General features: G+C 43.3%; 1 protein-coding gene across 2 annotated transcripts in view; it reads right to left on the bottom strand.

Moving 5' to 3' along the window:
• Positions 1–13,757, bottom strand: part of si:zfos-911d5.4 — a 40,173-nt gene extending 26,416 nt beyond the window's left edge. The window contains exons 1-4 of one of the 2 annotated variants that reach the window (XM_036973948.1): positions 13,584–13,757; positions 12,257–12,397; positions 10,709–10,812; positions 4,617–4,765 (exon numbers count right to left, since the gene is read on the bottom strand). In XM_036973948.1, the coding sequence (XP_036829843.1) occupies positions 4,617–4,765; positions 10,709–10,812; positions 12,257–12,384 (381 nt within the window). In that variant the 5' untranslated portion in view covers positions 12,385–12,397; positions 13,584–13,757. Of the gene's footprint in view, positions 1–4,616; positions 4,766–10,708; positions 10,813–12,256; positions 12,398–13,249; positions 13,459–13,583 lie in introns of those variants that run through there. The other variant, XM_036973949.1, reaches the window with a different exon arrangement.
• Positions 13,758–14,637: the final 880 nt, after the last annotated feature.

Genomic DNA, 14,637 nt, shown 5'->3' with positions numbered 1-14,637 from the left:
GGATAGACGGGCTGTGGTATAAGTAGAATGTGATAGGCTTGGTTATAACCAGCCTGAGTAGGCCTATAACCCAGTCCTTTCTAAAATAGGATAGACGGGCTGTGGTATAAGTTGAATGTGATAGGCTTGGTTATAACCAGCCTGAGTAGGCCTATAACCCAGTCCTTTCTAAAATAGGATAGACGGGCTGTGGTATAAGTTGAATGTGATAGGCTTGGTTATAACCAGCCTGAGTAGGCCTATAACCCAGTCCTTTCTAAAATAGGATAGACGGGCTGTGGTATAAGTTGAATGTGATAGGCTTGGTTATAACCAGCCTGAGTAGGCCTATAACCCAGTCCTTTCTAAAATAGGATAGACGGGCTGTGGTATAAGTTGAATGTGATAGGCTTGGTTATAACCAGCCTGAGTAGGCCTATAACCCAGTCCTTTCTAAAATAGGATAGACGGGCTGTGGTATAAGTTGAATGTGATAGGCTTGGTTATAACCAGCCTGAGTAGGCCTATAACCCAGTCCTTTCTAAAATAGGATAGACGGGCTGTGGTATAAGTTGAATGGGATAGGCTTGGTTATAACCAGCCTGAGTAGGCCTATAACCCAGTCCTTTCTAAAATAGGATAGATGGGCTGTGGTATAAGTTGAATGTGATAGGCTGGTTATAACCAGCCTGAGTAGGCCTATAACCCAGTCCTTTCTAAAATAGGACGGGCTGTGGTATAAGTTGAATGTGATAGGCTGGTTATAACCAGCCTGAGTAGGCCTATAACCCAGTCCTTTCTAAAATAGGACGGGCTGTGGTATAAGTTGAATGTGATAGGCTTGGTTATAACCAGCCTGAGTAGGCCTATAACCCAGTCCTTTCTAAAATAGGATGGGCTGTGGTATAAGTTGAATGTGATAGGCTTGGTTATAACCAGCCTGAGTAGGCCTATAACCCAGTCCTTTCTAAAATAGGATAGATGGGCTGTGGTATAAGTTGAATGTGATAGGCTGGTTATAACCAGCCTGAGTAGGCCTATAACCCAGTCCTTTCTAAAATAGGATAGATGGGCTGTGGTATAAGTTGAATGTGATAGGCTGGTTATAACCAGCCTGAGTAGGCCTATAACCCAGTCCTTTCTAAAATAGGATAGATGGGCTGTGGTATAAGTTGAATGTGATAGGCTTGGTTATAACCAGCTTGAGTAGGCCTATAACCCAGTCCTTTCTAAAATAGGATAGATGGGCTTTGGTATTAGTTGAATGTGATAGGCTTGGTTATAACCAGCTTGAGTAGGCCTATAACCCAGTCCTTTCTAAAATAGGATAGATGGGCTGTGGTATAAGTTGAATGTGATAGGCTTGGTTATAACCAGCTTGAGTAGGCCTATAACCCAGTCCTTTCTAAAATAGGATAGATGGGCTGTGGTATAAGTTGAATGTGATAGGCTGGTTATAACCAGCCTGAGTAGGCCTATAACCCGATTCATTTTATATTCAGAGTTTAGACAAATTGATCGTATTGGAAATGAGCTATTATCAGGCTGGTTAATGTGATGCACTGTCTGTTGAATTTGGGAGAGAGAAAAAAAATGCACCCCCACTCAACCCCCACCCCACCCACTCAGGATCCACTCTTGCATTGAGGCCGTGGCACACTGCATAATTTTTACTAAAAATGGGACATGTTAAATAGTACGCGACAATGAGTACACAGTATGCTAGTATAGGTACACTTTATCAATCTATAATGTCAAGGTTCTGCCTCTAAACCTAGGAAACACTTTTCCACCTTCCCCTCCAAGAAGTTTGACAACATCCACTCAACCTATTGAGTCCACTGGTCTCACTCACCCAGAACGACCCGTCGCCTTGACCTCTTTCTCCCCTCTCTCTCTCTCCAGATGACATCCTGCAACTAGTGAGGTCCGGCCGCCCCGACAACCTGCCTGTCCGACCCCACCCCCTTCACCCCAGACCTTCACTTCCCTCAGCAAATCATACCTGTCCCTTGGCTGACCCTCTAACCTCAAAATGTCCAGAGTTGCACCCCTCGTCCTGAAACGCTCTGACGTCAGAAACTACAGACCTGTATCCCCGCTTTCTTTTCTTTCCAAAAATACTTGAGCGTGCCGTCTCTGACCAACTCTCTAGGAATCATTTTCTGGATCCTAATCAGTCAGGCTTCAAGACTGGTTACTCAACTAAGACTGCTCCTCTCTGTGTCAGAGGCTCGTCACACTGCCAAAGCTGACTCTCTCTTCTTTTCTCATCCTCCTAGATCTATCCTCTGCCTTCAACACCGTGAACCTTCAGATCCTCCTCTCCACCCTCTCAGGGCTGGGCGTCTCAGGCTCTATCAGATCCTCCTCTCCACCCTCTCAGGGCTGGGCGTCTCAGGCTCTATCAGATCCTCCTCTCCACCCTCTCAGGGCTGGGAGTCTCATGCTCTATCAGATCCTCCTCTCCACCCTCTCAGGGCTGGGAGTCTCAGGCTCTGCACACTCTTGGTTGCATTCTACCCGGCTGGCCGCTCTTACCAGGTCACATGGAGATAATCTGTATCTGCACCACGTACTCTCACTACTGGTGTCCCCCAGGGCTCGGTTCTAGGCCCTCTGCTCTCATTACACCAAGTCACACAGCTCCGTCGTGTCCTCACATGGTCTCTCCTATTGTTGCTATGCGGATGACACTCAACTACCCCCCCCCCCAAATAACTAAAAAGTGAATGTAAAATCTAAGTGTATAGATATAAATCATTAGCTAATAATCAGAGACCTAATCATTAGCAGGTCTGTCAAGCATAGTATATCATTATCCACCAAGCAGCATTTTAACAACCACAAATAATATCTCATAATGTTTGTTTTTGGAGGGTTCTGTTCTTCTGACACACCATGGAAATGAAAAGCACAGTTTAGGAAAAATTGTGTTACCCCCCCAAAAAAATCACCATTGGAAGGATTTGATGATAAAATATCCTTCTAACCCAATCTGTAGTTCTGGATTCTAATCCAAACGGTCTGCTTCGTCCTGGATCTTGACTGAGTCAGAGTAGTACATTTATATGGAGATGAGTTGATTAACACTACAGCGGGAGCAGGGTTCGGTAAATTCCCTTCCACAAAGTAGGGCCTCTTGATTTTTTTAACGGCTGTAATTATGTTTATAGAGGAGGAAAAAACAGGTGCCTCAAACACAGCTGTCACCCTGTCTACCAGGGCAGGACAGGAGTCACTCATTTACATTCACTGTATAGAGCAAGAGCCTCAGGGATGTTAAACATATGGTCCAAATCTGGCCTGCGAACCCCTTCAATCTGGGGGGGAAAAAAAACAATCTCAATCAACATTGAGATTACCAAAATAAAACTGAATCTCTGTAGAAATAGCGGACCTACATTTATAGTGGGACGACAGGGTAGCCTAGTGGTTAGAGCATTGGACTAGTAACTGGAAGGTTGCAAGTTCAAACCCCCGAGCTGACAAGGTACAGATCTGTCGTTCTGCCCCTGAACCCACTGTTCCTAGGCCGTCATTGAAAATAAGAATTTGTTCTTAACTGACTTGCCTGGTTAAATAAAGGTTTAAAAAAAAATTGTCTTCACTGTCCAGCTTACTAAGTCATCTAAATGAAAGCGAGACAGTCAGGGAGCATAGCCAATTCCAAAAGCTATGGATAGAATAAATAATAATCAATTTTAAAAGTGGCCCTCCGGACCTCGGTGAAGAGGGGCCGAGGGGGCAAAATGAACAACCCTGCTGTAGATGCTATGTTGGGGCAGAGGTTGGATAAGAGGGAGCTTGGCTGGCAGAATGAAGTACCAGACTGCAAAGGCTTACAACAACTAGGCTAACACTTAGCCTAAACAGACAACTAGGCTAACACTTAGCCTAAACAGACAACTAGGCTAACACTTAGCCTAAACAGACAACTAGGCTAACACTTAGCCTAAACAGACAACTAGGCTAACACTTAGCCTAAACAGACAACTAGGCTAACACTTAGCCTAAACAGACGGGAACTGAAGCCATCTAGGCGAGGGGTTCTCGGTGGGGTCCGTGGCCAGACATAAAATAAAAATAAGTATATACCCTTTTTAAATAAAAAAAAAACAACTAATTTAACAGATTTAACTAATTTCAAAGGATCTCTGGAATAAGTTGAGGGTGTAATACAATGTTATAATATTAATACAATTTAAGATTTTAAAACTGCAAAAGTCTGTCTCATGGCAAAACGTGTAGAGTTACAGGATATTAGCTTTAAAGCTGTAACGAAATTGCTTTGCCCCCCCCCCCCCATTAAATAACATTGCTTTGACCAATGACACATTTTTGTTGTTCTAGAATTGCAGGATATTTGCTTTCCTATGCCTAAGAGGTGTGCCTTTAAAAAATGTTCCTTCCCAGGGCCTGAGACTTGTCCGACCATGCCCTGCCACAGTCATAGTAAAACTATAGGCCATTTATTATCTCAATCAAGTTATTGGGCCCCCCCCCCCCCATTAAGTGATAACCCCCTGACCTAGACGTCATACTGTAATCTTTTGGACTACTAGTCTACGTGAAAGACTTGGCTACATTTGATATGCATTTATTTTATTAACTAAAAGATGTTATGACATATTTACCATGACGGCCTCAAGGGGGTCAGCCACCTGTTCTATGGAGGTGTTGGTAAAGTTGTGGTGCTGTTCTTTGAGCTGGACGTGCCATTGCTGCCGCTGGGAAGAGACCGTTCCTCTCCAGGGCTTCACGTCGATGCAGAACACCCCGTGACCTTAGAAGACAGATAGAAGAGGGTTGAGTTGTGAGAAGAGGTTTGAGATGTGATAAGAGGGTTGAGTAGTGAGAAGAGGGTTGAGTTGTGAGAAGAGGGTTGAGTTGTGAGAAGAGGGTTGAGTTGTGAGAAGAGGTTTGAGTTGTGAGAAGAGGTTTAAGAACTAGGGTTGGAGTGAACACCTAGAGGACAGTAGCTCTCCAGGAACAGGGTTGGAGTGAACACCTAGAGGACGGTAGCTCTCCAGGAACAGGGTTGGAGTGAACACCTAGAGGACGGTAGCTCTCCAGGAACAGGGTTGGAGTGAACACCTAGAGGTTTTTCTCCATTGTTTTTGATGGCAGGCCACTCTGGTAGACCTACATTATGATCACATAGCCACAGTAGCCTACTTGGCCACTATTAAAACTAACTTGAAGCGGGTACAGCCTCAGTGTTCACAGTAAAACTGTAACTTAAAGCAGGTACAGCCTCAGTGTTCACAGTAAAACTGTAACTTAAAGCGGGTACTGCCTCAGTGTTCACAGTAAAACTAACTTAAAGCGGGTACTGCCTCAGTTTTCACAGTAAAACTGTAACTTAAAGCAGGTACTGCCTCAGTGTTCACAGTAAAACTAACTTAAAGCGGGTACTGCCTCAGTGTTCACAGTAAAACTGTAACTTAAAGCGGGTACTGCCTCAGTGTTCACAGTAAAACTAACTTAAAGCGGGTACTGCCTCAGTGTTCACAGTAAATGAGAACTGGAAGCTGCACTGAATTTTCAAGTTTGCGCTCAGCAGAAGTGAAATTTGCTCAGTGCTCAGAAAAAAAGAGAAGGAACATTGGTTAGGAGTCAAGTCAACCACACAGACCATAGGCCTAGTCAGTTTAATACTGGACAGTACATAGGCCTAGTCAGTTTAATACTGGACAGTACATAGGTCTAGTTAGTTTAATACTGGACAGTACATAGGCCTAGTCAGTTTAATACTGGACAGTACATAGGCCTAGTTAGTTTAATACTGGACAGTACATAGGCCTAGTCAGTTTAATACTGGACAGTACATAGGCCTAGTCAGTTTAATACTGGACAGACCATAGGCCTAGTTAGTTTAATACTGGACAGTACATAGGCCTAGTTAGTTTAATACTGGACAGACCATAGGCCTAGTTAGTTTAATACTGGACAGTACATAGGCCTAGTTAGTTTAATATTGGACAGTACATAGGCCTAGTTAGTTTAATACTGGACAGTACATAGGTCTAGTCAGTTTAATACTGGACAGTACATAGGCCTAGTCAGTTTAATACTGGACAGTACATAGGCCTAGTCAGTTTAATACTGGACAGTACATAGGCCTAGTCAGTTTAATACTGGACAGACCATAGGCCTAGTTAGTTTAATACTGGACAGTACATAGGCCTAGTCAGTTTAATACTGGACAGTACATAGGCCTAGTCAGTTTAATACTGGACAGTACATAGGCCTAGTTAGTTTAATACTGGACAGTACATAGACCTAGTTAGTTTAATACTGGACAGACCATAGACCTAGTTAGTTTAATACTGGACAGACCATAGACCTAGTTAGTTTAATACTGGACAGACCATAGACCTAGTTAGTTTAATACTGGACAGTACATAGGCCTAGTTAGTTTAATACTGGACAGACCATAGGCCTAGTTAGTTTAATACTGGACAGTACATAGGTCTAGTTAGTTTAATACTGGACAGTACATAGGCCTAGTTAGTTTAATACTGGACAGTACATAGGCCTAGTTAGTTTAATACTGGACAGACCATAGACCTAGTTAGTTTAATACTGGACAGACCATAGACCTAGTTAGTTTAATACTGGACAGACCATAGACCTAGTTAGTTTAATACTGGACAGTACATAGGCCTAGTTAGTTTAATACTGGACAGACCATAGGCCTAGTTAGTTTAATACTGGACAGACCATAGGCCTAGTCAGTTTAATACTGGACAGTACATAGGCCTAGTTAGTTTAATACTGGACAGACCATAGGCCTAGTTAGTTTAATACTGGACAGACCATAGGCCTAGTCAGTTTAATACTGGACAGTACATAGGCCTAGTTAGTTTAATACTGGACAGACCATAGGCCTAGTTAGTTTAATACTGGACAGACCATAGGCCTAGTCAGTTTAATACTGGACAGTACATAGGCCTAGTCAGTTTAATACTGGACAGACCATAGGCCTAGTTAGTTTAATACTGGACAGTACATAGGCCTAGTTAGTTTAATACTGGACAGACCATAGGCCTAGTCAGTTTAATACTGGACAGTACATAGGCCTAGTCAGTTTAATACTGGACAGTACATAGGCCTAGTTAGTTTAATACTGGACAGACCATAGGCCTAGTCAGTTTAATACTGGACAGTACATAGGCCTAGTCAGTTTAATACTGGACAGTACATAGGCCTAGTCAGTTTAATACTGGACAGTACATAGGCCTAGTCAGTTTAATACTGGACAGACCATAGACCTAGTTAGTTTAATACTGGACAGTACATAGGTCTAGTTAGTTTAATACTGGACAGTACATAGGCCTAGTCAGTTTAATACTGGACAGTACATAGGTCTAGTTAGTTTAATACTGGACAGTACATAGGCCTAGTCAGTTTAATACTGGACAGTACATAGGCCTAGTTAGTTTAATACTGGACAGTACATAGGCCTAGTCAGTTTAATACTGGACAGACCATAGACCTAGTTAGTTTAATACTGGACAGTACATAGGTCTAGTTAGTTTAATACTGGACAGTACATAGGCCTAGTCAGTTTAATACTGGACAGACCATAGACCTAGTTAGTTTAATACTGGACAGTACATAGGTCTAGTTAGTTTAATACTGGACAGTACATAGGCCTAGTTAGTTTAATACTGGACAGTACATAGGCCTAGTTAGTTTAATACTGGACAGTACATAGGCCTAGTCAGTTTAATACTGGACAGACCATAGGCCTAGTCAGTTTAATACTGGACAGTACATAGGCCTAGTTAGTTTAATACTGGACAGTACATAGGCCTAGTCAGTTTAATACTGGACAGACCATAGGCCTAGTTAGTTTAATACTGGACAGTACATAGGCCTAGTTAGTTTAATACTGGACAGTACATAGGCCTAGTTAGTTTAATACTGGACAGACCATAGGCCTAGTTAGTTTAATACTGGACAGACCATAGGCCTAGTTAGTTTAATACTGGACAGTACATAGGTCTAGTTAGTTTAATACTGGACAGTACATAGGCCTAGTTAGTTTAATACTGGACAGTACATAGGCCTAGTTAGTTTAATACTGGACAGACCATAGACCTAGTTAGTTTAATACTGGACAGACCATAGACCTAGTTAGTTTAATACTGGACAGACCATAGACCTAGTTAGTTTAATACTGGACAGTACATAGGCCTAGTTAGTTTAATACTGGACAGACCATAGGCCTAGTTAGTTTAATACTGGACAGACCATAGGCCTAGTCAGTTTAATACTGGACAGTACATAGGCCTAGTTAGTTTAATACTGGACAGACCATAGGCCTAGTTAGTTTAATACTGGACAGACCATAGGCCTAGTCAGTTTAATACTGGACAGTACATAGGCCTAGTTAGTTTAATACTGGACAGACCATAGGCCTAGTCAGTTTAATACTGGACAGACCATAGGCCTAGTCAGTTTAATACTGGACAGACCATAGGCCTAGTCAGTTTAATACTGGACAGTACATAGGTCTAGTTAGTTTAATACTGGACAGTACATAGGCCTAGTCAGTTTAATACTGGACAGTACATAGGCCTAGTTAGTTTAATACTGGACAGTACATAGGCCTAGTCAGTTTAATACTGGACAGTACATAGGTCTAGTTAGTTTAATACTGGACAGTACATAGGCCTAGTCAGTTTAATACTGGACAGTACATAGGTCTAGTTAGTTTAATACTGGACAGTACATAGGCCTAGTCAGTTTAATACTGGACAGTACATAGGCCTAGTTAGTTTAATACTGGACAGTACATAGGCCTAGTCAGTTTAATACTGGACAGACCATAGACCTAGTTAGTTTAATACTGGACAGTACATAGGTCTAGTTAGTTTAATACTGGACAGTACATAGGCCTAGTCAGTTTAATACTGGACAGACCATAGACCTAGTTAGTTTAATACTGGACAGTACATAGGCCTAGTCAGTTTAATACTGGACAGACCATAGGCCTAGTCAGTTTAATACTGGACAGTACATAGGCCTAGTTAGTTTAATACTGGACAGTACATAGGCCTAGTTAGTTTAATACTGGACAGTACATAGGCCTAGTTAGTTTAATACTGGACAGACCATAGGCCTAGTTAGTTTAATACTGGACAGACCATAGGCCTAGTTAGTTTAATACTGGACAGTACATAGGCCTAGTTAGTTTAATACTGGACAGTACATAGGCCTAGTTAGTTTAATACTGGACAGTACATAGGCCTAGTTAGTTTAATACTGGACAGACCATAGGTCTAGTTAGTTTAATACTGGACAGTACATAGGTCTAGTTAGTTTAATACTGGACAGTACATAGGTCTAGTTAGTTTAATACTGGACAGTACATAGGCCTAGTTAGTTTAATACTGGACAGTACATAGGCCTAGTCAGTTTAATACTGGACAGTACATAGGCCTAGTCAGTTTAATACTGGACAGTACATAGGCCTAGTTAGTTTAATACTGGACAGTACATAGGCCTAGTTAGTTTAATACTGGACAGTACATAGGCCTAGTTAGTTTAATACTGGACAGTACATAGGCCTAGTTAGTTTAATACTGGACAGTACATAGGCCTAGTTAGTTTAATACTGGACAGACCATAGGTCTAGTTAGTTTAATACTGGACAGTACATAGGTCTAGTTAGTTTAATACTGGACAGTACATAGGCCTAGTTAGTTTAATACTGGACAGTACATAGGCCTAGTTAGTTTAATACTGGACAGTACATAGGTCTAGTCAGTTTAATACTGGACAGTACATAGGCCTAGTCAGTTTAATACTGGACAGTACATAGGTCTAGTTAGTTTAATACTGGACAGTACATAGGCCTAGTTAGTTTAATACTGGACAGTACATAGGCCTAGTTAGTTTAATACTGGACAGTACATAGGCCTAGTTAGTTTAATACTGGACAGTACATAGGCCTAGTCAGTTTAATACTGGACAGTACATAGGCCTAGTCAGTTTAATACTGGACAGTACATAGGCCTAGTCAGTTTAATACCGGACAGTACATAGGCCTAGTCAGTTTAATACTGGACAGACCATAGGCCTAGTTAGTTTAATATTGGACAGTACATAGGCCTAGTCAGTTTAATACTGGACAGTACATAGGCCTAGTCAGTTTAATACTGGACAGTACATAGGCCTAGTCAGTTTAATACTGGACAGTACATAGGCCTAGTCAGTTTAATACTGGACAGACCATAGGCCTAGTCAGTTTAATACTGGACAGACCATAGGCCTAGTTAGTTTAATACTGGACAGTACATAGGCCTAGTTAGTTTAATACTGGACAGTACATAGGCCTAGTCAGTTTAATACTGGACAGTACATAGGCCTAGTCAGTTTAATACTGGACAGTACATAGGCCTAGTCAGTTTAATACTGGACAGTACATAGGCCTAGTTAGTTTAATACTGGACAGTACATAGGTCTAGTTAGTTTAATACTGGACAGTACATAGGCCTAGTTAGTTTAATACTGGACAGTACATAGGCCTAGTTAGTTTAATACTGGACAGTACATAGGCCTAGTTAGTTTAATACTGGACAGTACATAGGTCTAGTTAGTTTAATACTGGACAGTACATAGGCCTAGTTAGTTTAATACTGGACAGTACATAGGCCTAGTTAGTTTAATACTGGACAGTACATAGGCCTAGTTAGTTTAATATTCGACTGAGCACCTGTGAGGATGACGAGGTCGATGTCGTCTGCCTTGGTGGTTTGAAACTGGGTCGGAACTCGTAGGTCGCAGAAAATGTTCTCTTTTTTCAGTCCGCCAAGTTTCCTAAAAACAATAAAGAGGGATATAATCCAAGGTCCTTATGCTTTTTACTACGTACAACCTGACCCCCCCCCCGGTCATGTAGTCTAGCTAGCTACGTACAACCTGACCCCCCTGTCTCTATAATGTAGTCTAGCTAGCTAGGTACAACCTGACCCCACGCCCGTAATGTAGTCTAGCTAGCTAGATACAACCTGCCCCCCCGTCTCCATAATGTAGTCTGGCTAGCTAGGTACAACCTGACCCCCCCCCCATAATGTAGTCTAGCTAGCTAGGTACAACTTGCCCCCCCCCCCCCCCCCCTTTCCCCCCCATAATGTAGTCTAGCTAGCTAGGTACAACCTGACCCCCCTGTCTCTATAATGTAGTCTAGCTAGCTAGGTACAACCTGACCCCACGCCCGTAATGTAGTCTAGCTAGCTAGATACAACCTGCCCCCCCGTCTCCATAATGTAGTCTGGCTAGCTAGGTACAACCTGACCCCCCCCCCATAATGTAGTCTAGCTAGCTAGGTACAACTTGCCCCCCCCCCCCCCTTTCCCCCCCATAATGTAGTCTAGCTAGCTAGGTACAACCTGCCCCCCCCACCCCCCTGCCACCCCGTCTCCATAATGTAGTCTAGCTAGCTAGGTACAACCTGCCCCCCCCCCCCCCCCCCCCCATAATGTAGTCTAGCTAGCTAGGTACAACCTGCCCCCCCCCCCCCCCCATAATGTAGTCTAGCTGGCTACGTACAACCTGCCCCCCCATCTCCATAATGTAGTCTAGCTAGCTAGACACAACCTGACCCCCCCATCCCCATAATGTAGTCTAGCTAGCTAGATACAACCTGACCCCCCCGTCTCCATAATGTAGTCTAGCTAGCTAGATACAACCTGACCCCCCCCCCCGTCTCCATAATGTAGTCTAGCTAGCTAGATACAACCTGACCCCCGTTCCTATAATGTAGTCTAGCTAGCTAGATACAACCTGCCGCCCCCCCCCCCCGTCTCCATAATGTAGTCTAGCTAGCTAGGTACAACCTGACCCCCCGCCCGTAATGTAGTCTAGCTAGCTACGTACAACCTGCCCCCCCCCGTCTCCATAATGTAGTCTAGCTAGCTAGGTACAACCTGACCCCCCCCCCCCCCCATAATGTAGTCTAGCTAGCTAGGTACAACCTGACCCCCCCCCCCGTCTCCATAATGTAGTCTAGCTAGCTAGATACAACCTGACCCCCGTTCCTATAATGTAGTCTAGCTAGCTAGATACAACCTGACCCCCGTTCCTATAATGTAGTCTAGCTAGCTAGATACAACCTGACCCCCCCCCCGTCCCCACAGCGTAGTCTAGCTAGCTACCACTGTCGAGGATAAACAAGAACATCAAGCCAACAACCTCACCATACGTACAGAACACACTTGTATAAATAAGTCCCTGCCGTGTTAAATCAATCCTTTAGGCCTACCTGACACGTTGGATAAAGTCCTGCACTGTTAGGGTAGGCTGTGTACTGTCTCCTGTGGCACCTACAATAGCAGTACTGGGTCCTGTGGAGAAGTGAAACTGGGCCAGCTGGCTTCCAAGCTGAAACATTCTCCTTGTGGATCTGAAACAACCAGAACCAAACGTGATAATAAGTGGAACAACACTGAGTGTATCAAACATTAGGAACATAGGACTGGCCAGGTGAAAGCTATGATCCCTAATTGATGTCACCTGTTAAATCCACTTCAATCAGTGTAAATGAAGGGGAGGAGACGGGTTAATTAAGGATTTATAAGCCTCGAGACGTGTATTGTGTATGTGTCTCATTCAGAAGGTGAATGGGGAAGGACAAAAGATTTAAGTGCCTTTGAAAGGGGTATGGTAGTAATTAGGTGCCAATCGCACCGGTTTGTGTGTGTCAAGAACTGCAACGCTGCGGGGTTTTTCCACACTCAACAGTTTCCCATGTGTGAATCAAGAACGGTCCACCACCCAAAGGACATCCAGCCAATTTGACACAACCGTGGGAAGCATTAGAGTCAACATGGACCAGCATCCCTGTGGAAAGCTTTCAACACCTTGTAGAGTCCATGACCCGACGAATCGAGTCTGTTCTGAGGGCAAAACAGCGACTCAATATCAGGAAGGTGTTGCTAATGGTTTGTGTATGTAACTATAGAAGTGGAGAGGTGTAGCTTATATGTTGACATCAAACTGCATCACACTACAGGAAAGTAAAAGCTCATTTAGACAGCAACATCTTAAAACAACAAGACTATATAGCTAAGTAACAAAAACGTGTTTTTGACGGCTGGGTATAATTTGTTTACGTTCCAACCGGAATCTGTTTCCAAAGAATGTCGTAAATAACAAGGATGACGAAAAAACAACGTATACAAAGTAGCATGATCAATTCACCTAGTTAACTAGCTGTCGAAAAGGCATCAACTCACCACGTAGCCCACTCCCCTACCTGGTATCTTATTCTGCCGATAAACAACTCTGTTGTATGTTGGAAACCTTGTTATTGAATAGATTCCTGTTCCACATTATTCCCAGCCGTTTTTGACTGTGCGACTTGGAGGGGAGCAGGCACAGCATGTCCTAGATAATTAAACTATATTTGGACAACACATCATTCACGTTACATTTTCTCGCTGTATTTAGCTACAACTTCTATATTGCCAATGTCAACGTGTTTGTTCACGACAAAAACACTCGAAAATTAACGTGGCTTAGAAGTGAAAACAAAGACGAGACGAATAGAACAAAGGAACAAAAGACGGAGACATACGTCGAGCTCTTACGTTAATAAAGCCAGAGAAAGTTGAAAACAGGAGTCAGTGTTTTTTTTCTTCCAGCACCTCTTTGTGGATGAGGCAGCCGATATATTTTCCAGCCGTCCAAACTAGCTGTAATGAAATTGTATCCAGGAATGATGTTTCCCAATCAGCGCTGTTCCGCTGCGGCCCGTTCCTGGAAGACGTAAACAACCAACCACGTGGAGGTCGGGTTTCCACCAGGAAAACCTCACGGCAGTATACACGCTATCTGGGAGCAAAACAATACATATATTTGGGACATTTTCGTCTTCTCATTCAACTGGAGAAAACACAAACTAACAAGTCATTCAATTTCAAAAAATAAAATAAAACGTATGGAGCGTCGGGTTATGAGAGCGCAGTAGGCTATGGAAATCAATCTCTCACAGAGTGGATTCAGTTCACATTGCCGTGGTCATGGACTGTGGGGAGATGCACTACGGTCTGTACCAGTAGAACATAGACATATGGCGAGCACAAACAAGTCATATGATCTTATGTGTGTGTGTGGTATGTGTGTGTGTGTGTGTGCTTAAGTAAATTACAGGAGGAACATGGTGTCTCCCCCTCCACATCCTTCTCCTCTTATTATGGAGCCACCTCTCTAACCAGGGGGCACAGGACAAGACCTCTAATTATGGAGCCACCTCTCTAACCAGGGGGTACAGGATAAGACCTCTCTAATTATGGAGCCACCTCTCTAAACAGGGGGCACAGGACAAGATCTCTCTAATTATGGATCCACCTCTCTAACCAGGGGGCACAGGACAAGATCTCTCTAATTATGGAGCCACCTCTCTAACCAGGCGGCACGGGATAAGACCTCTCTAATTATGGAGCCACCTCTCTAACCAGGGGGCATGGGACACGACCTCTTTAATTATGTCCTGTGCCCTCTGGTTAGAAGGGTGGCTCCATAATTAGAGGTCTTGTCCTGTGCCCCCTGGTTAGAGAGAGAGCTCCATTATTAGAGGTCTTGTCCTGTGCCCCCTGGTTAGAGAGGTGGCTCCATAATTAGAGGTCTTGTCCTGTGCCCCCA

This window comes from Oncorhynchus mykiss, unplaced genomic scaffold (genome assembly GCF_013265735.2).
Source record: "Oncorhynchus mykiss isolate Arlee unplaced genomic scaffold, USDA_OmykA_1.1 un_scaffold_369, whole genome shotgun sequence".
NCBI lineage: Eukaryota > Metazoa > Chordata > Actinopteri > Salmoniformes > Salmonidae > Oncorhynchus > Oncorhynchus mykiss.
Note: the sequence above shows the minus strand (reverse complement) of the source record. Positions and strands in the feature narration are given on the sequence as shown.